At 43.0% G+C, this 21,257-nt stretch overlaps 1 protein-coding gene across 1 annotated transcript in view; it reads right to left on the bottom strand.

Moving 5' to 3' along the window:
• Positions 1–765: 765 nt before the first annotated feature.
• Positions 766–21,257, bottom strand: part of DRD3 (dopamine receptor D3) — a gene marked incomplete at both ends in the record, with an annotated part of 43,423 nt that continues 22,931 nt past the window's right edge. Inside the window, 4 exons of the mRNA XM_080695803.1 lie at positions 766–962; positions 2,623–2,902; positions 7,657–7,853; positions 17,728–17,870. Of these exons, the coding sequence (XP_080551929.1) occupies positions 766–962; positions 2,623–2,902; positions 7,657–7,853; positions 17,728–17,870 (817 nt within the window). The remainder of the gene's footprint in view (positions 963–2,622; positions 2,903–7,656; positions 7,854–17,727; positions 17,871–21,257) is intronic.

Genomic DNA, 21,257 nt, shown 5'->3' on the forward strand with positions numbered 1-21,257 from the left:
ATTCCTTCTTCAGTTAGCATCCCCATCTTGAATGACTCTGAGTGTGGAGACTTCAAGCGTGCCCAGAGAGAGTGAGGGAATTGAATCAAAGGATTTCTTAGCCAGAGCTCGAGGACAAGGGGAGCGAGACTGAAACAAAGCTCAGGTCCTAAGGTGGGACAGTGTCTCTTTGGGGGTGAAGACTTCCCCTCACCAAATTAGCCAATTAGATGCTATGGAGAGGTAGAAGCACTGGCCTTGCCTCTCATGTTTCAGGAGACAGTGGAGGAAAAAAGCAACCGAGAGGGGAAAGTACACATGAGTACAAGGTTAGGTGTGCCGACAGTTAATTAGAGGTCTGAAGAGATGGGCTATTCTGTGAGATGGTTTACCGGCTGAGGTTTCAAGGACCCTTGGCCAGTTGAGAATGATAAAGTCTGTTCATTTTCTTTCGCTGCAATGAATCATGCCTCCAATGACAATTTTGTATGTGTGTGTAGAGTCATGCCTTATTAGCTTCTTTGAATTATTGCTTACCACTTAGGGACCTTCAGACATTTGGAGATTGTCAGAATGAAGCCAGAGGTTAGCTGGGGAGGTAGAACATTCTGTTTTAGAGGAAAAGGTTGGCTATGCCTGCTGCATAGGAGTGTCCTACTCCAGAAATCTTCTTCCTACCACATGCCACAGGACACTGCATGATCTTTCTGAGCAGGCCTTGGCCAGGGTGCCCACAGCCTAGCAGTTAGAGGTGGAAACAGGAACAGTGCCTCCTCTTTCTCTCCCTCAGCAAGATAGGATCTTGAGGAAGGCTTTGCGGAACTCCACATTGAAGGTGGTGTAGATCACAGGGTTGAGGGCACTGTTCATATAGCCCAGCCACGTGGTGGCGCTGTAGAGCTCTGGGGACACGTGGCATGCTCTGCAGTGGGTGTTGAGAACGTGGGTCAAGAAGAAGGGCAGCCAGCAGACAATGAAGGCCCCTAGAGGGTAGCAAAGGAAGAAAGAAACTGGATAAGGCGCTTGCTCACCCCTCTTGTTGAAACACAAAATGAGTCAGAGATGTCTACTTTGACCCAGCCACTATGTTGGAAGTTTTACATACTTGGTTGCTTTTAGCAGCAATCTTACAAAGTAGGTGCAATTAGACACTTATTTTCTCACTTATTTATTTATTTATTATTAATTTTTTAGATGAGAATATTGTGTGCTAATGTCTTTGATTTACCTTAGACCTTTGTTACAAAACCAGTTTTCTAGTTTGACATTTAGGTAGTTCTTTTTTTTATTTTGTTTTGTTTTTGTGGTACTGGGATGGAATTTTGTGGTACTGGGATGTAGCTCTGAGCTACACCCTAGCCCTATTTTTAATTATTTATTTTGAAACAGGGTCTCACTGAGTTGCAAAGGGCCCCACTAAGTAGCTGAGGCTGGCCGCAAACCGTAATCCTCCTGTTTCAGCCTCCTGAATACTGGGATTACACATGTGTGTAACCAAGCACAGCCAAGTAGTTCTTTTCTCCTCAATTTAGCTCAGACATTTATTTAGTGTTTGCCCATACAAGACAAAATTCTTGGCTCTGATGCAGACGATGGTCTTAAAAATGTGACAAACACAGTTTCTATTGTTGAGGAAAGGACAGATAGGGTTCTAGAAAAGTCACTAATATATGAAAATGTTGGGGTTTGTCTGTGAGATTGAACAGATTGAGTTGCCTTAGCTAACTCCTTATGGCACCTGTAATATCATTTTTAAGTTCTTTATCTGAATGTAGTTTATATTTTACTATTATAAAATTAGCTATGATTGTATATCTAATGGAACACTTGCTAAGTTTAGAAAAATAGAAAGAAGAAAAATTACCACCACTAAAAGACAACCACTTTTGATAGCTTGGTGAATTTTTCAGTCTTTATTCTCAATATTTTAAATAATCTAGGTGTTACCATACCATATGATAGAAACTGTTTTGCACTTATTGATTGGCTGACTGCACTGGGGAATGAACCCAAGGACGTTCAACCTCCAAGCTACACCCCAGCTCTTTTTATTTTTTGTTTGGATCTTGCTAGATTGCTGAAAGTCTTCTTAAGTTGCTGAGGCTGGTCTCAAATCTGTGATCCTGCTGTCTTGGCCTTCTGAGTACTGAGATTACAAGTGTTTGTCACCATGCCCACGTCTCACTTGATATTTTAAAGTAAGTAAGAATTTGTTAAGTATCTGATATGTGGCCGGGGATGTAGTTTAGTGGTAGAGTGCTTGCTTAGAGGTACAAAGACCTGAGTTCAATTCCTAACATCACAAAAACAAAACAGAACAAATAAAATCCAGTATGTGCCAGGCACTTATTGAACCATTATTGTTTGACTTATACAATTCCATATAATAGCAAAATATAACTGAATTAGGTGACTTCAAAAGGTAACTTAATTAGCTTCATAGAGCCCATCTAGGTCTTCTGAATTTCCACCACTAAATTTATACATATAAATTAAAATTTATACAAATCTCTTTTTAATTGTACTATAATGATTTTATAAACTCATAGTCATTGAATTTCTAATTTCTGCCAAATGTGGCTACTCTATCACCTATCACAAGGTCCAACTAACTCAACCCAACTCACACCAGCCTGAACCCACCAAGCACAATGGCCACCATCTGGGTCGCCTTCTTCTCCCGAAGCAGCACTGCTCGAGGTTGCAGGGCCCCCAGCTTGAGGGATGTTGACAATCTGCCATTACTGAGTTTTCGAACCTCCAAGCTGAGCTTGGGTGCCATGGTGGGGCTCAGGGAGTTCCGTGTCCTGTCCTCCCTTTTCAACTTTCCTTCTTCCTGGAAGCCTGGTTGTCTCAAGGCGGTGTCTTGGCAGATGCTGTAGTACCGCTTCAGCTCCATGTGTGCCCGGCCAGGAGACAGGGGCTGCAGGTGTAACAAGAGAGGCTCCTGACATTTCTAGGGATATTGTTCATTTTCTGCATGCTCTTGAAGGGGAAAGAAAATGTAAAGAAGGAAGAAGAGAGCATTGTGTATGAAATAGAGGGAGTATTTGAGAATGGTAGGACCATGGAAACTTAAGGGAAATGGACTTTACATCTCAAAAGTACCTGCACATATAGAACACTCTGTAAACACAAGAATCCCTTGAGGATGGTTAACATAGGATTGAAGTTTGACTTTATTAATTTTTTTCCTTTTTGGTACTGGAAGTTGAATCCAGGGTGTTCTACCTCCAAGCTCTATCTCTAGTCCTATGCTGCTGCTGCTGCTGCTGCTGCTGCTTGGGATTGACTCCAAGGACATTGTACCTCCAAGCTACACCTCCAGCCCTATTTTATTTTTTATTTGGAAACAGGATCCAAGTTTCTAAGTTGCTAAGTGTCTCGCTATGTTTCTGAGGTTGGCCACAAACTTGCAATCCTCCTGTCTCAGCCTCCCAAGTACTAAGATTACAGGAATGTGCCACCAAAGCTGGTACAGTCTGAATAAGGTTGGCCGTTCTGAATAAGGAACACAGCAAGTGATACAACTGGAATGTTAGCAGCAAAATTTGGAATGGGAGAAACTCTCCAAGACAAATGATTCCCTTTGTTCACAAATAAATTTGTAATATTAACAACTACAACATCAACATAACTCACCAGTTGCAAAGTATAGGCCTTATTTGACTCTTGATTCAAGCAAACCAATCATAAAAATTTTAGAAGACAATTGGGAAAATTTGAATGTTGTTTGGATAGTGAATGATATTAGATAACAATATTATTAATCTTTTAATGTCAGATGATATTGGGATTATGTGTTTTACAAGTGATTTCCATATCCTTTAGAGGATCTTACATAAATATTTTCAGTTGAAATAACATATTTGGGATTTGCTTCATAACCATCCAGTGGGGGTATGCGAATGTCGGTGTGAGCATAGAGGAAAAAAGATTGGCCACAAGTTGATAATTGCTGAAGCTGGCTGATGGTAACTAGAGACTTTACTATATTTGTCTTTTTACTTTTTATATTTTCCATAATAGAAAGTTTAAAAAACAGAAAACAAAACCCCAAGATTTTCATCTCAGCTTTCTTACTTAGTGGGCATGCTCCTTTAATAAGTTAATTTAATGTTTCTGAGACTCATTTGTAAAACAAAGAACAAACAGAGGGAAATGGGTTTGGAATGAGTAGCCTCTGACAGTAAGAAATAGAATGTGACTTTTTCTGGTATTTTGCCAGGGTGAGAGGAGTGGACATGTATATGTCTGACGTGTGAACTTCTTTCCATGTTTGAAGGATTAGACAGCTGTGTCAACCTTGAATAGGAAGCAGTACTCCCCAACTGCCCTTTCTGAAGCCATAAAAGCCAGCTATTGGCTCCACATCCTCTCTTTCAGGTTCCCCCAGGCAGCTAGACATCTGGCACGTGAACGAAGCCCAAGCAATTGAAGAGTCACACCTATGACTTTGAACTGAAACTCGTGAAGCAGGGAGACTTCAGAGTTCCTCTAACAGTGTTCATATTCAGTGTCCAGTGCCCTGGGTTAATCTGATTAGAAAATTAGACTATTCTTGAGGCATGGACAACATCTCTGGGACTGTTCTTCAGACCTCTCTGAACCTATGGGCTACCTCCCAGCTTTCCAAAGCATTCCTTTCCTACCTAAGTTGGCCAGTATTGACACCCCTTGCTTTTTACTCATTAGTAAGAATATTCTTAATTCTTAGTAAGAACTGAAATCTTCAGATACATAGTGCTGGCACCCTATGTACACTCAGAAACCCTGTTGAAGGAATGAGTGAATAAAAGGGATCATCAAGAGGATCCAGTGTTTCTAAAATGTGCTCCACAGAAATAGTCTTAGGAGAATATATATATGTGTATATTTATTTAAAATGTTTGGTTTTCACTATGATGGGATTTCCTAATAATGAATATGAATACATTTTGTAGTAATTATTTATAACCAGAATTATGTTTATGATTAAGCTGGTCCCTATTGGTCTTCTACCAATGATAATATTTAACTTCTAGTGCATGATTTTTGAGATATGGACTTGAGGACAAATTATTGGGAGTGCCTATGAAATCTAAGATTGGGGAACACCCAGTTTTCATTAAACAGTTGTAGCTATTCAGACCTATAGGAAGAAAGCAATCCTTCCAAGAGGATATGCTGGGGAGTGTGTTTGTCAGCTCTCTCTCTGCAAATCCTTATCACTTCCAAGACACAAGAAAACGCTGGATTCCTCTGTGTCTCCCTGGCAGAGACCTCCACTCCCAGATGGCTGGACAGAACTGAATTCTTCACACTCCCGGCAGTACAGCCTCTTGGCTCCTTGTAGTCAACACTTTTCTTTTGGCCTTGGAGTCTCCTCAGACCTTGAATTTGCCACAAGAAACTTTAAGCTGCTTAGCTATCTCTTATGATTTACAACAAGACTCTCTAATTGCTACATCAGGCCTGTGTATGAGTGCTTAATTAACTATACAGAGACTGGACAAGACTTTCATCATTATGGGTTTCCAATGTTGGATCCCTAATGCAGAGTTCAGGGAGAGGAATATTGGTCTCATATTTAACACCTCCAGGCTCCATTCTGCACTCTGCTCATGAGGAGAGGCAGGGTTGGCTTGAATTAGAAGAAGAATCAGGAGACCATGACATTATCTTGGTTTTCCTCACATTCAATGGCAAATAGAGCGCTTGAAAGTCCCCCTTCCCTGCCGATGTGTGTTTCACTGACGTCCTGTTTCTTATCATGCAGGTGGCTCTAGATATTGTTTTCAAACCACATCCGAGAGTCATGGGCTCAGTCATCAGGATCTGGTTTGAATATTATTTGATGAATCCCATTCTGAAGCTTCACATAGGCAGACTCTCAGATCTTGCTATATGTTGTGAATGTATGTGTGGGATCAGGGCTGGATTCCACCTTGGGGTGGGAGTGGAATCAAGACAAGCCAGCATCTTGGGAAAAGGTCTCTCATTCTTATCCCGTGATCTACAACTTGTTCTACTTACTGTTTTCCCTGTGGCATCTGATGGAAATCTGGCCCTCACTGAAAACCGCCGAATGGGGTGGAGCCGCAGATGAGAAGACTAGAGTAGGGTGAAGGAAAAACAGTCAGTCATGGGCTGAGCTCTACATAGTTGAGCCATGTCCCATGTAATTGCATAGCATGAGAATGCTTCGAATGCACTGTGCTCATATCCTCAGCCTTGGGTCCTGGCCTCCTGTTTCATGGAAACCAATAGTCTTGTTCTGCCCAACTTTTTTTTTTTTGGGGGGGGGGTCTGGGAATGGAACCCAGAGGCATTCGACCTCCGAGCTAAACCCCAACCCAATTTTTCTTCTTTATTTTGAAACAGGGTCTCACTGAGTTGCGGAGGGCCTCACTTAGAAGCTGAGGCTGTCCGCGAACCGCAAGCCTCCAGTCTCAGCCTCCCAAATTCTGGGATTACACGTGTGCACCACCACACCCGGCTCTCTGCCCAATCTTTGGGACTTCAATTTTGAGGGTCTACCCTTCAATCAGGCCATTGGAGATTGATCTAGACACCCAAATTGGTTCTGCCTTCAAGACCAGATTCAGTTCTTACCCCATCTATGAATCCTTCCTGAGCACATTGGTCTTTCTCCTTTCATAGCCTCCATAGCACTTTTTTTTTTTTTTTTTGGTGGTACTGGGGTTCCTGGAAGCCCTTCTGCCTCCGGGCTACACTCCCAGACCTATTTTATATTTTTGAAACAGGGTCTCTTACGCCAGCGCGGCTGGCTTTGAACCTGTGCGATCCTCCTGTCTCCGCCTCCCAAGCGCGGGGATTACAAGCGTGCGCCACCATGCCTGGCTCTCCATAGCACTTTCTATTTAGAGCTCATCTTCCCCTTACACAAATGCAAGCGTTCACTTCAGTACTCAGCTGTTCATTATCTTTGGGTGGAGGTGAACTTTATTTGTTAGATTCAAACCTCTGCGAAGGCAGAGGCTATTTAATATTCCCACAGTCCCTTCCATAGTAGAATACAAGGATCAGTATTCATCCATTCATGCTTTGAATATATCGTGGAAAATGACAATGTGCCTGGCACCAAGGTTAGCAGAATTTAAAGCCCAAACAATTGAAGGATCAGTGCTGACTCAACAACCTTCCTTTTCAGAGACTAGAAAGACCCATCCCATTCCAGCAGCTGGTCAGTGCCTTGACACAGGGGCAGATCAGAAGGGGGGGGAAAGGCTTTGATGGATCCCAGTGATTCTTGGAATGAGTGTTTTGGAACAAGTTGGTTCTGGAAAGTGACCAGAAATGCATGGTTGCAACTGCCACAGTAAAACCTCAAGTCCCATCCCATCCCCCCACCAAATCAAATCAAGTCAAACTTCACACCTTGTGGGAAATCTAAACTGCTGGCCATTTGAAGCACCTGAAAGGCTCTGAGGAGAAGCACAAGCCAGAAACTCCTATCATCTTGCCAACTAAGGTGAGTTCTAGGGGAAGACTCTCAGTGTACTGTTGGGATGGCATTTGCCATCTCCAGAGCATAGATAATGCCAGCAGATGAGAAAGTGAGTGTTGAGCCGCATCTCCTATGTGGCGGGACAGGCACAGCCAGGCACCGCTAGGCACAAGGCTGGGAAGCTGAGGGGTTGGTGCCGCCTTCCCTCCACCCTCCAGGGTACTTGCCTGTTGAGGGAAGCCAGGCCTGACACTGATGCACTGACTGTTCTGTCGAGTGAGGATCCGTTTCCGTCTCCGTTGTCTTAATACCATATAGATCCTGGCATAGACGAGGACGGTCACCCCAAAGGGTACGTAGAAGGACACCACCGAAGAGTAGATGACAAAATCGGGGTTGGAGATGGAGCAAACGCTGGGGTCCCCTGTGGATGAGAGAAGGGAAAGGGTAACACGGTTTGCCAAGTATTAGACCTCAATAGAGACCACAAAACTTGGGCCCAGGTGTCATGTGGCATCTCTCCCTTCTAATGCCATAGAGGGCCAGGGTGGGGCATGCGGTCTCAGACACCTATGTTGTCAGCTCCTTGAAGGTAAAAAGTCAAATTCAGCTTTGTGTGTCTTGCAGTTCACTCACAAAGAAAATTTTCCAACGATTATATGCCAGACACCACTCTGCTGTGCTGAGGCTGTAAAGATGAATCAGATACTGGGTCTGCCCTTAAAGAAGCAAACGGCCTGGAAAGACAGACAATCCCTATTCCTCTCTGAGAGGAATAGGGCCGGGAGGCTAGGGGTAGGGTGGAGCTAGAGCAGGAAAGCAGAGCTCCCAGGAGGGCCCCAGCCCCCAGCAAAGGGCCTGCTGGTGCAGAGGCAGGAAAGGGCTTCTGGAATCCGAAGAAGGAAGAAGGCTCCTTTTGAATTCGGGATGTAGGGCAGCGGGTGTCTGAATGTGAGACAGGCATTGGCTCTTTCAGGGAATCCCAGCACTGGGCAGGGATGGGGAGACAGCTGGTAAGGGTGTTGTCACCGTGGAGAATGACGACTCAGAAGAGTCCTTGTCCCTGCTTTAGGCACTAAAGCACTCCTGCCATTCCTCTTTAGGAGGTCGCTCTAGTTTGCCTTTTCCCTCACAGATGCTGAGATTGCTCTGATGCCCAGGACAGGACCTGAAACTTTTGCCATCTTGAAAGGGAAAGAGAAGCAAACTAATATCTGCCAGGTGATGTGCCAAGAGTCAGATGTGGTTATCTGACCTAGACATTACAGCAATATTATGTGAGGCAAGCACTACTGTCTCTACTCACAGATCAGTAAGAGGCTCAAGGCCACCCAGCCGGGAGGATACATTCCTCTAGCCAATCTGACTGCAAAAACAATGTTCTTTTTATTGTGTGGACTCTCAGCCTCCCTCTACCACTGTGACTTGGCACATGTGTGCTTTGTCCAGCACTGTCCGCAACAACTGTTGGCATACCTGGCACAGTCAGCCTTCAAAAAGGGTTGAAAATTCCCCAACTCAGTCTGGCCTTGGGCTGGACAGTACTTGGGAGGCTGAGGCAGGAGGATCGAAGGTTTGAGGCCAGCCTCAGCAACTTAGTGAGACTGCTTCTGAATAAAAAATAAGAAGGGCTAGGGTGTTTCTTAGAGGTAGAATGCCTCTGAGTTCAACCCCTAATACCAAAAAAACAAACAAACAAACAAACAAAACCCCCAAAAAACCAACCTAGTTTCGGAAGATGCAGCCTCAGGCGCATGTATTAGAGAGAGGGTGAAGGCTGCATGGGGCATCGTTCTGAGTCTTGTTCTTCTCAGGTAGGTAAAGGCCAGATGGCCCTAGGTGTGAGACCCAGATCTGCCATTATTAACTGTGTGACCTTGGGCACATTACCAAACTGGACCAAGCCTCCGTCTCATTACCCATAAAAGAAGGATGAAAAGATCTTTTGTGTAGTCTTTGTGAGTTATAATGAGCCCTATTATTATCTATTTACTCTATTATTTATTATTTATCTCCTCTGAGCCTTTTCAACTTAAAAGGGAAGTTATCACTTGGAATGGAGATTTGGGGAAAGACTTCTGGGAGCACATTTGCAGGAAGGGAACAGAGGTAGGAACAATGGCTAAGAACCAGAACGAAGGGCGCTCAGTGACTGACGAGGTGTTCTAACGCCAGCGCTGCTGCTGAATCCTCCTAGGCTACTCCGAAATTCGCTAATTCTCTTGGGGAGTGGGTAAAATTCCTGTCATCTCATCAAAGCCTGTTTCAGCATCCCTTTGGGAACACTCGTGAGGCCCTGAGCAGCTGTTACCAAACCGGCAGTGCTTGTTCTTCGGGGGATGATGGAGGGGCAGGGTGGCAGCAGGGGTCTTTCTGAATCTCTAGGAAGCCATGGCGGCAGTGATCATCTCTTTCCTCGAGTCAGCTCACCGGGGTCAGTGACTGCGCAGGGTCTAGGTGCCTCCTACTGTGAGGAGTCTCAGCTCGCTTTCACTGTGGGAAGGGCCAGGCCGTGGCTGGTCTACCGTCCATGAGCTATTATGCTGCCCTCCTTAGTGAGCTGGATATGCCCCATTTGTCTCTTCACCTTCGCTCTCTACCATTCTGTCCCCCTCTGGGCCTATGAAAGATGACTTCTAAATTTTATAGATGGACTACTACTTTGTGTGTATGTGTGTGTGGTACCGAGGATTGAACCCAGGGGTATTCGACTTCTGAAATGCACCCCTAGGCCCTTTAATTTTTAATTTTGAGACAGGGTCTTGCTAAGTTGCCTAAGCTACTCTTGAACTTGTGATCCTCCTTTCTCAGCCTCCCCAGTACTGGGATTACAGACGTGTACCACCACACCCTAGCTGAACTATTACTTTTTAAAAGGTGAGGTCAGCCGGGCGTGGTGGCGCACGCTTGTAATCTCCACGCTTGGGAGGCTGAGACAGGAGCAGCACACAGGTTCGAAGCCAGCCTCCGCTACTTAGTGAAGCTCTCAGCAACTTAGTGAGACTCTGTTTCCAAATAAAATGTAAAATAGGTCTGGGAGTGTAACCCAGAGGTAGAAAAAGCCCTGGATTTCATCCCCAGCAGCACACACAAAAAAAATTAAATAAATAAAAATAAAATAACAAAAAGGTGAGGTCAGAAGTAGGTATACTATACTTCTATTTGTATAAAAATGGACATACACATATTCATGAGTGTGCTTATTTCAAGTATTATCTTTCAAGAATATTTGTGTTTGCTTTGGGGAGGGGGTTGGGGGAACTAGCAATGTGGGGTAGTGGGAGACCTACATAGAAATATGCACACATCTCATTATACCTTATGAATGTTTTATCATGTGCAAGCATTTTTTTCCATTAAAAGTATTGAAAGTGTGTCTGAAAGAGAAAGAGAAAGTAAAGAGGGCACATAGCTATTTCAGGGTCACTGATCAATGAAGTCCCTCATATACAACCACAGTCTTACACAGTCACCCCTTTTTTCCTCCTCCATTTAAGTAAACCACTGCCTGTCCCTTGGTGGAGCTCCACAGTGTCTCCCAGAATCTTCCCAGGCTCTGTGGTCTTAGAGGCACAGAAGGTAGAGCAGACACTGGAGTCAGGAGACAAGGAGCAGACCTGGCCGGGTGTGCATCCTGTTACTGCCAGCAGGCAGCGTGAGGCACCACACAGCAGAGCTGCTGAAAGCCTCTCCATTGAGTTCTGCAGAGGTGGTCTGAGCACCGAGGCCCCCAGGAAGCGGAGGTCTCCCCAGGAGACGAGTGCCTTGCCTTGATGACTTAACTCAGATGGTACTGTGCAGGCAGCACGGCAGTAACTGAATGAACACATGAATGATGACCACACGAGCAAAATGTGTGCATGAGCATTTTATATAAACACTCACTGGCTGAAGGAGAGGGGGCGGGTGGGGTGTGGGGGATCTCGCGTCTCATTTTCTATGATTAGACGTGCTTATCTCAGCTAATCTCACTATTCAAGAAAGAAAGGATGATGGTGAAGGCCCACCCACATATTCAACAAACCTTTGTGGAGCACCTACTACGCCAGAGCTCTAGTACAGGCTCTAAGAGGCTTTTGTGGGCCAGCCTGAGGACTTGAACCCCACAGTGACGTGAATAGCAAGGCCAAAAGAAGGTTGACCTGAAAGATACATGAACTTCAAACCCACTGAAGGATTTAAACCTCAACTTGATTCCAAAGACGGAAGATGCTGATTAATTTGATTTTTGGATGAGCCATTTTTTTTTCAACTGTGTGCTTCTATTCTTCTTTAAGCTTTTCAAGCAACCAAGCTCCCTGTCTCCTTCCTGGTTCCAAAGTCCTAAAAGCCAGGCGAGATATTCTATTGCTAAAAATCAAATAAATAGCACTCCTCCATTATGTTTTCAAAGGAAAATCAAGCCGGTGGATAGGATTTTCTTAACTTTTAAGAAAAACTTAAGTTTTTCCTCCCTTGAAGCTTTCTTAAACCCTCGTCACCAGCTATTGCTTATTCATTCTAGACTTCTTTTCTTTTTCTTACAACACAATAGCCATCTGATTTAGCAGAAATTGGAAAGCTAGTTATTTTTCTTATCTGTAAAATGAAAAGGGTTGAGTTCCTCATTCAGAGATCTTTGGGGCTGCCTCTAGCACCAACACACCAGGCTCTGTTGCTGTGAGGGGCTGTTGATGTGATATTTGACTAGACTGCTGGGTCTCTCTCTGCTGGGAGCTGGGCCAACAGTGGTCAGCCCCACTGCCTGGGACTCTCTATGTCCTGAGATCTGCCTCCTGTGTCCCTTTCCTCAGAGAATAGGAGCAAATTGGGGTTGGAAGAGACTGTAGTTCAATTTTTCTCTATCTTATATTCTCTCACAATCCATGGCATCCCAGGTCCTTAAAAGAATAGGTCTGCCAGAAAGTTATTTTTTTGTGTTTCACTTCTTAGTGAAGGTCCAGCTACTTCCCAAATCAGGGCTATGGACAGGCAAGCTGCCTGGAGAAGCCACATCTGTGAAGATAAGGAAACTTTTCTGTGAGGGTCAGATGGATACGAAAGGATGGCTGAGCCCCCTGCCTAAGAGTTCTTCTTACAGATTCTCTGAATTGTGTTCTTAGAAGGAGCAACTGGGTTTTCCTGCAACTACCGGTAGAACCACTGCTATTCAGATCTTCCCTGGAGCAGATATTTTGTTAAATTTTAAAAATATTTTGAATAGCCGGGCGTGGTGATGCATGCTTGTAATTGCCGAGGTAGAGACAGGAGGATTGTGCAGGTTTGAAGCCAGCCTTGCTGGCTTAGAAGACCCTGATTCCAAATAAAAAAATATAAAAAATAGGTCTAGGAGTGTAGCCTGGAGGTAGAAGGGTTTCCAGGAACCCCAGTACCACCAAAAAAAATATTTCTAATAAATCATAACAACAATAACACCAGCCCATATCTATTAGACTTTTACAATGAGCCTGCCATTTTGATGCAATATCTGAATAACTGGAAGGGTTACTACAACATTAATAGCCTTAAAAGTAAGAGAGAGATCATGAGACACAAGAGCAAACCTAGTCACAGGCCTCTTTTGCCTTCTCTAAACTTGAAAGTCCTTTTGGAAAGATTTTTTGAGTGTTGTTTCTGGAACAATAATGATCTCACTGGTGGCCAGTGCACTGCGATGAGCTCATCATTCTTCCTCGCTTTAGATGCTGATGTGAACTGGGAACTTTGTCTAATGTTAGACTTGAAGATAGTTTCAGCCGTTCCAGGGTTTGTGTGTCAGTGACAGCGGAAGGCCCTGCCAGCTTCCCAGAATGAATGAGGGGGCCATGCCTGCTCACCCAGCAAACACCACTGGGGATTGCTGCTGGCCCGCAAGTCCAGAGTGTCTTGGTTTAGTGAGTTTCCACACTACAAATCTCCAGACTTGAACATAGAAACAAGGTTACAGAAGGCAACTTCATTTTCTGACTAGCCCACCATGCATATTTAACACTCACCAAAAAGGATATTTTAGTGTGATGGAGTCAGCTTTAGCAATGTGAGGATGCTGCCTTGCGGTGCTTATGTGATGTGCACAGAAGCTCACACGTATAAAGTCACATTCAGTTATACCAAGGAAATGAATGGTATCGAGTAATGCACATATGTAACAATCATACTTTAGGAACATTCTCCGTAAACTAGGCTCCGTAAACTGGTTGCTAACTTGGCTACATAAACTTTAGTGTGGTAGAGAAAGGAGGCCGACCTTGAGAAGGTGGTATGTGCTTTGGTAGGTCCATGGATGTCATCCCAATTTAATCCTCACCTAAAATCTACGAAGGGGGTACAGTAGAGTTATATTATATGTGGGGTTAGATTCTGAAGTCAATGAATAAAATAAAAATTATATAGGCTCAAAATTTGCTTTGAAAATCACATATAAAGATATATATGGTTTTATTATAACTGTGAACAGGAATAAGTAAAACTGTGATATATTACTATGTCATATATTAGAGAAATTATATGAAGACTATCATTTTAAAAATGAAGTTACTGGGCTTATTTGGAGGGGCCATATGTAAAAATGAATATTGAAAACATCCTAACTAAATATACAGACCTAATTTATATATTTGAATTTGCTCAAGTTATTCTCCACTGTATTATTACCCCAAACTCACTGACGAGGAAACTGAAGTCAAACACAATTAAGAAGCTCATTCAGGAGTGACTTCCAGGAAGATGGTGACCGAGAAAAGCGGGGCTTAAGAGCCCCGCTAACAACCAATCTCCATTACCACAAAATCAGCGCCTTTCATGGCCAGAAAACACCATCACCAGAGAAACAAAAAAATCACCAGGCTCCAGAGAGAAAGCGGACTGAGAACAGAGCTCAGAGCCACAGAGGAGATACACCGGCCTCACGCCCGAGGACGCGGCAGCAGCGCCATACTGCCGGCGGCAGCGGCGACTTCAACGGACGGCCACAGCAAGCTGAGGTGAGCCTCTGCGGAACAGCCAGGCGTGTACTCCCTGGGACTTGACCCAGTGGGGGAGTGGCGGTAGCAGAGATATCACACCATAGGAGAACACCCAACCTGGCACCCCCCATAGTCTAAAGCAGCCTCTATCGACTCCCTGGGTCGGAGACTCTGTGATACAACCCAGTAAAGGAGTAGTGGGGTCAGAGATACTATAGACTCGAGATCCAGAGCACCTTAAGCGAAGTCATAGTGACCCAAGGGAAGAACCCAGAGAAGGCACAAACTTCCGAAATCATGGGAAAGAGGAATAATACTGGAGCAATGAATGCCCACAACCCCACAACATCAAAACTTGATAAAACAGAAAATCAGAGATTTCTAGAAGATCAAATCAGGAAAATAACTGTAGAAACAATAGAGGTGCTTCGAAAAGAACTCAGAGAGAGCCAAAAAGAGATAAAAGATGCAATTAATGAAATAAAGGCCTCAATTCAAAGCATGAACAACCGGTTAGACCACATGGAGAACAGAATCTCACTCTTAGAAGATGATCATTCCAAAAATGAATGCATAGTTTCTAATCTAGAAAAAAATATCCGACAGCAGGAATCTGACATTGAAGAAATATGGGCCCATTTTAAGAGAGCTAACCTAAGAATAATTGGAATAGAGGAGGGAAAAGAAAGTGAAACCAAAGGGATCAACAATCTCTTCAAGGAAGTAATAGCAGAAAATTTTCCAAACATAGAGCAAGAGGTTGATACACAGGTCCAGGAAACTTATAGAACTCCCTTTAGACAGGATCAGAGAAGAGGATCCCCACGCCACAAAATTGTCAAAATGACCAATGTGGAAGCCAAACAGAGAATCTTAAAGGCAACAAAAACAAAGGGCCAACTGACATTCAGAGGCAAACCAATTAGAATCACTCCAGACTTCCCAAACCAAGTCATGAGAGCCAGAAGGGCTTGGAGTAACATATTCCAAACTCTGAAAGAAAACAACTTCCAGCCATAAATTTCCAACCCAGCAAAACTTTCTATCAAATTAGATGGAAAAATAAGAAGCTTCCATGACAAACAGAAACTAAAGGAATTTATGTCTTCAAAACCAGCGCTAGAGAAAATACTCAAAGAGATTAACTACAAAGAAGAAATAGGTAACACACACCAGAACCAGAGATACAAGAGTTTCCATCCAACAGACAACTAAGATTGGTTATCTGTGGAGATTCATTATTTATGTTAGTCTTTTACCTATCTCTAAATGGTATTGTTTGCCTTTATTGTTGTTAATTTTTAGGATGTCTAGTTGGAATATTAATATACCTTCAGATATAGCATTTGGAAATATTTTATCCCATTCATTAGTAACTTTTAACTCTGTTTACATTGTCTTTGGATATGCAATATTTCTTTATTTTTTAGGGAGTTTGTATACTCTTCTGTTGCCTGTGCCATTGAAATCATATCCAAGAAATCACCTCCAATTTCAATGTTGTGAGGTTTTATGACCCAGATTTTCTTCTAAAAGTTTTAGTTCTTAAGATTTATATTTAGGTCTTTTATCTATTTTGAGTTAATACTTGTATATGGGATTAGGTAAGGGTCCAATTTTATTCTTTTCCATGTAAGTATTATTTTTCAACAATATTTAGTTAAAAGATTATTATTTCCACCATCAAATGTTCGTGGAAACCTTGTCAAAAATAACTTGACAATATAGGGAAGAATTTAGCTCTAGGCTTTTATTTAACTCCAATGGTTTATATATCTGCCTTTAGAATAGTACTACACTGCTTCAATTATTGTAGCTTTATATGGTTTGAAATCAGAAAATATATATCTTCTAGCTTTGTTCTTTTTCAAGATCGTTTTGGGTATCTAGAGTCCATATTCCATATTAGGATAGATTTTTTTTCTGAAAAATAAATATATAAATATATGATAGTTTCACCTAAAAAATAGAAAAAAATATTCTCTGGTAAGAAAGAAAGCAAAAAGAAATATTGAAATGTTATCTTTAAGTCATCAAAAGCTTGGTATCAGACAAATGAAACTGTTATGTGAAATTATCATTTTTAATTTTGGATAAATTGCTATAATACTAGATGTCAACCACTAAGCCAAGCATAGGAAGGAGGGATGGGGAGGGAATGGGGTGGGGATCGGGTGGGGGCTGACTGGGCGATGTGTGCATGTATGTCTACAAAAGTTTGTATCCCACTATGATGTATGAATACAGTGCACCAATAAAAAAAAAAAACCTCATTCAGGGAGACACAGCTGGTAAATAGTAAAACTGGAGTTTGAACCTAGATTTTTTTTCTAACTTCAGAATATCCATTTTCCTAAATATGTTCTGACTTCTAAATTTTTGTCCAGAAAATGACACTTGGAATCTTATTTATGCATCAGGGTTTGCTTCTGTGTATATATAATATGTTACATAGAATATCTGCATGTACATAAGCACATGGCTATGTGACTAGTACACATACACCAGAAATTCACAAATCTGGAAGATAGTAGGAATTGGGTGAATCAATCCAAATAGACAAAATAAGAAATCCAGATGAACACTCAAACTCCAGACATTCAGTTATTTTTTAGTAAACACTCACTGTATGTAATCAATAGCTTTCATTCAACAAATGAATTTCCTGAGGCTGAGAGATGGGCATGGATTAGACACAAAAGGCACTTCCATATGAAGTATAAACTTGGATTGATGTCATAGGCTTAAAATCCAAAATATCTCAGACATATACACTGTCCATCCACTTATTACACCCATCTAGTAGGAGTTATATCATGTGCCAAGTATCATGGCCATAATTTTTCTATATTAAAAATAAAAAAATACTTCAGGTATTTAGAAATATATACTAGTTCTTAAGTGCTATAAATGATTTTTATTGAAGGTAAGGTTAGAATACCATAAAAAAGAAATACATGCCATACTCAAGGATTTTTTTTATTAATTTTGCATTGTAGTTCTGTTATGAATTATCTTCTTATTAGCAAACTTCACTGAATTATTAGCATAACTTAGTTTTTTAACAGCTACATTTTTTCAAATGAGTACAATGACATTTCTTTCAGAATAGGATTGAGTCAGACTTTTCATTAGTTTGGGATAGAACTTTACCCTTTACCCATAGTTGGTGATGGTTTGCTTTATATTTTATTTATACCCAACAAAGACCAAAGCTTTAGAGTCTTTAGTATCCTCATTTGATTACCAAGTACTTTGGCCAGGGATCAGTAACGCCAGGATTGGGCACCGCTTCCAGCCACTCAGGTGTGCTCTGAATCTCATGGGTGCTTGATGCACAGTCATCAATGTTACCTGTGGTGTTGAAGCCAAAGAGGAGAGGACAGGACACTGCAAAGGCAAGAACCCACACAGCTGTGATCATGAGGGCCACCCGTCGGCAGGAGCTCTGTCCCGTGCCATGTTGGTAGTGAACTGGCATGACTACCGCAGTGTACCTGTAGAAGGAAGGGGAGAGGCAATAGGCATACTGAGTACGGATGGGGAGCTATTTTCAAAAGACAAGTTAAAAGAAGTGACTAGGGAAAGAATTGGGTTGATACATGTAGCAGGAAAAAAATTATTTCAATTGGAGAAGGGGAGAAAAGTGTTTGAAGGAAAACTATAAAAAGCTTTAGGTAATAGAGAAGAAGAGCTTGTTGAAGAGGATGGGCAGAGAAAGGGAGGAAGAAGAAAGGATGAATTTGGTAACTTGGGGATGCTGGGGGGCTTCCAATGGATGGCCAGCATGGTGGCCCTGCAGCCGCAGGCCCTTTGCTCTGAAGACTCTGGGTACTGGTCTGGTGCCTTTACTTTATACCACAGTTTTACCACAGAGGATAATAGAACTGTGCCCAGTTGAGCACAGTAGTACCTGCCTGTAGTCCAAGTACTTGGGAGGCTGAGACAGTAGGGCCACAGGTTCAAGGCCAGCCTCAGCAACTTAGTGAGACCCTATTTGATAAAAATAAAAAGGGCTGGGAGTATAGCTTGGAGGTAGAATGTCCCTGGGTTCTATCTTCAGTACCACAAATAAGTAAACAAAAACAAAAACAACAAAAAACTGTGCCCAAAGAAGATGTCTACTCCCTGCTTATATCTTAATATAAATTATAACCCTAAGAGTGACTAGCATTCCAGGTAAACAGGGCCTGACCTAATCAGGTGAGCCTTTAAAAGGGACTGAGCCATTTCTAAATCGAGAAAAATTCAAAGTGTAAGAAATTACGTTGCTGGTCTTAAAAGAGTACATTGCCATGCTTAGGAAGGGTTGACAGGGAATGGCAAAAGACCTACAGGAACTGAGAACAGCCCCATTTGACAGCCTGCACAAACACAGGACCACGCTGCTACTACAACGGCAAAGAACGGAATTCTATCAATAACCTGAATGAGGTTGGAAGAGGATGCCAAACTCCAGACAAGAACATAAGCCCACTTGCGCCTTGATTTCAACCTCGTGAGACCCTGAGCAAGAACCTGCCCATATTTTACACAGTAATCTGACTTGCAGAAATTTTGAGATTAAAAAATGGGTATAATGCCGGGCATGGTGGCTCATGCTTGTAATCCAAGCATTTGGGAGACTGAGACAGGAGGATTGTGGTTAGTGGACAGCCTCAGCTATTACTTAGTGAGGCTCTTTGCAACTCAATGAGACCCTGTTTCAAAAAAGAAAGAAAAAGAAAAAAAAAGAAAAGAAAGAAAGAAAGAAAGAAAGAAAGAAAGAAAGAAAGGATAAAAAAATAGGGCTGGGGTGTAGCTTGGAGGCAGAATGCCCCTGGGTTCAACCCCCAGTACTGCAAAATAAATAAATTAGTAGGAATAGTTGATATTTCTAAATTTGTGATAATTTGTTCAATGGCTCTTCCTTTACCCACAGGCCAAAATCAGCATCATTCCCCAACATGACCTCAATTGCTAATCTGACCTCCCATTGGCCTCTGACACCTACTCACAGCATCAGCCAAACCAGCCTCAGCCTGGTGATGGGTACTCAACAGTCAGAGGCTGGTGTCTTTGTTTAGTCCATTCTCCCCTCTCCCTTCCTCCCAAACTCAATTTTGCACTCTTTTCATCCCAGATAATCTCTCCAGCAATGTTCCTTGGCTTCCTCATCTTACAGAGACCTCTAATCCTGAACTACTTCTATGCCAATCAATTCTGTTGTTCTCCTGTGTACAGGTGTCTTGACTCATTAATGAACTTGCCTTGTGGCAGCAGAGAGTGAGCCCTCACATGATTTAAGTTCCTTGATGGCTCAAATCATCTTACAGCCTTGGCATTCACCACAGGTCCTCGCACAAAGCAGCTCATAAGAAGCGGTTGACTGATCGCCTCAGGGGTCGCAAAGGCCTCTTTTCTCTTAAGAGGACAGTTCTAATCCTAGCCAGTCTCAAGGGTTTTAAGATATGGGTTTACATATTTCTCAATACTTTTTATTTTCTCAATTTCCAGAGGACTTGGAAGTCAAATTTAGAGCAGAAGCTTCATTAATGCTTCTTGTGCATCTTAAGGCTTGGGGCTGGGGAGGCTGAGGAAGGGAAGGACAGATGCTGGGCCGTAGGGGGTGGGGCAATATTCTCTGATGCCTTTCTTGCGGTCCAGCCCCTGTGCACCAACACTACTGGGACCTGCCTCTCGTGTCCCTAGTTTCAGAGTGTTAACATTTGTATTCCCCACGAAAGCAACTCGAGGCAGCTGTGATTTCCTAGATGAAGGCAAACTCTGCAGGACTTGGCTTTAGCCCTGCCTCAGTCAGCTTTCTGACACTGTGACAAAATATCTAGAAAATCAACTTAGAGGCACAAATGTTTATTTTGGTTCGTGGTTTTAGAGGTTACAGTTCATGGTCGGCTGGCTCCAAGGCAGAAACGTCATGGCAGAAGTGGGCGGAAGAGGGAAGTGGCTACCTCATAACAACCAGGAAGCAGAGAGTGACGAAACAAGGAAGGGTCCAGAGACCAATTATAGCCTTCAAACTGAGGGATGCTCCCAGTGATCTACTTTCTCAAACTGGGCCCCACTTCCTAATGGCCCATTCAGTCATCAACTTGTCAGTGGATGAGTTTAGTGTCCTCATGACCAGTCACTTCCCCGAGGCCCCACCATGGACATTGTAGCATTGGGTCCAAGGCTTCAACACATGAGCCTTAGGAGACACTCCAGATCTAAAACATAATTGGCACCAGAATGTGTGACAAAGGTGGCTTCTTTCTGAAGGGGGACAAATAAGGTTAAATTAAGATTGTGCAACCAACCCTAAGGAAGCCGATGGCAATCCTGCTTCTTCAGATTCACACACAAGTCCTCCCTTCAGTCCCCCTCTTGGCTGTGCAGGAGCTGGGCAAGTAGAACCTGGTGTCCTTCCAGTCCTCGCACTCTCCTTGGAACTTTGGACTTGGCTGTCTTCAAGTCAGGGCATTGCTGTGAGAGGTGACCCCAGGGTACCTCGGAGGAGAGGCTGAGCCTTGACTTCTGCTGCTGTCCTGGTCAAAAAGTAGTTGAGGGTAGGAGGAGGAAAGCTGTGCCCCAGACCTGTGGTTAGTTGCAGGTCCTCCAATTCTCCCAAGTCACACCAAATTCTTGATGTAAAAAAGCCTGATCATCCTGTGCATTCAGTGGTATGCTGGGAAAAGGCTAACAACTGGCTTTCTAGATGAAGAAAAACCTTAATCTGTACCATTCCAATTTTCTGTGGTGTAGATATGCCCACCATAGCCCATTTCAAACCACCACCAAGGCTCTCTAATACCTGCCTCAAAAAAAAAAAATTCCTAAAATTTTGCCAATGTGCTCTTGGTAGCCATCACTAGCTGGCTCTAGAATACTACTGAAAGTTGTGG

This window comes from Muscardinus avellanarius (genome assembly GCF_963383645.1).
Source record: "Muscardinus avellanarius genome assembly, chromosome: 5".
Classification (NCBI taxonomy): Eukaryota; Metazoa; Chordata; class Mammalia; order Rodentia; family Gliridae; genus Muscardinus; species Muscardinus avellanarius.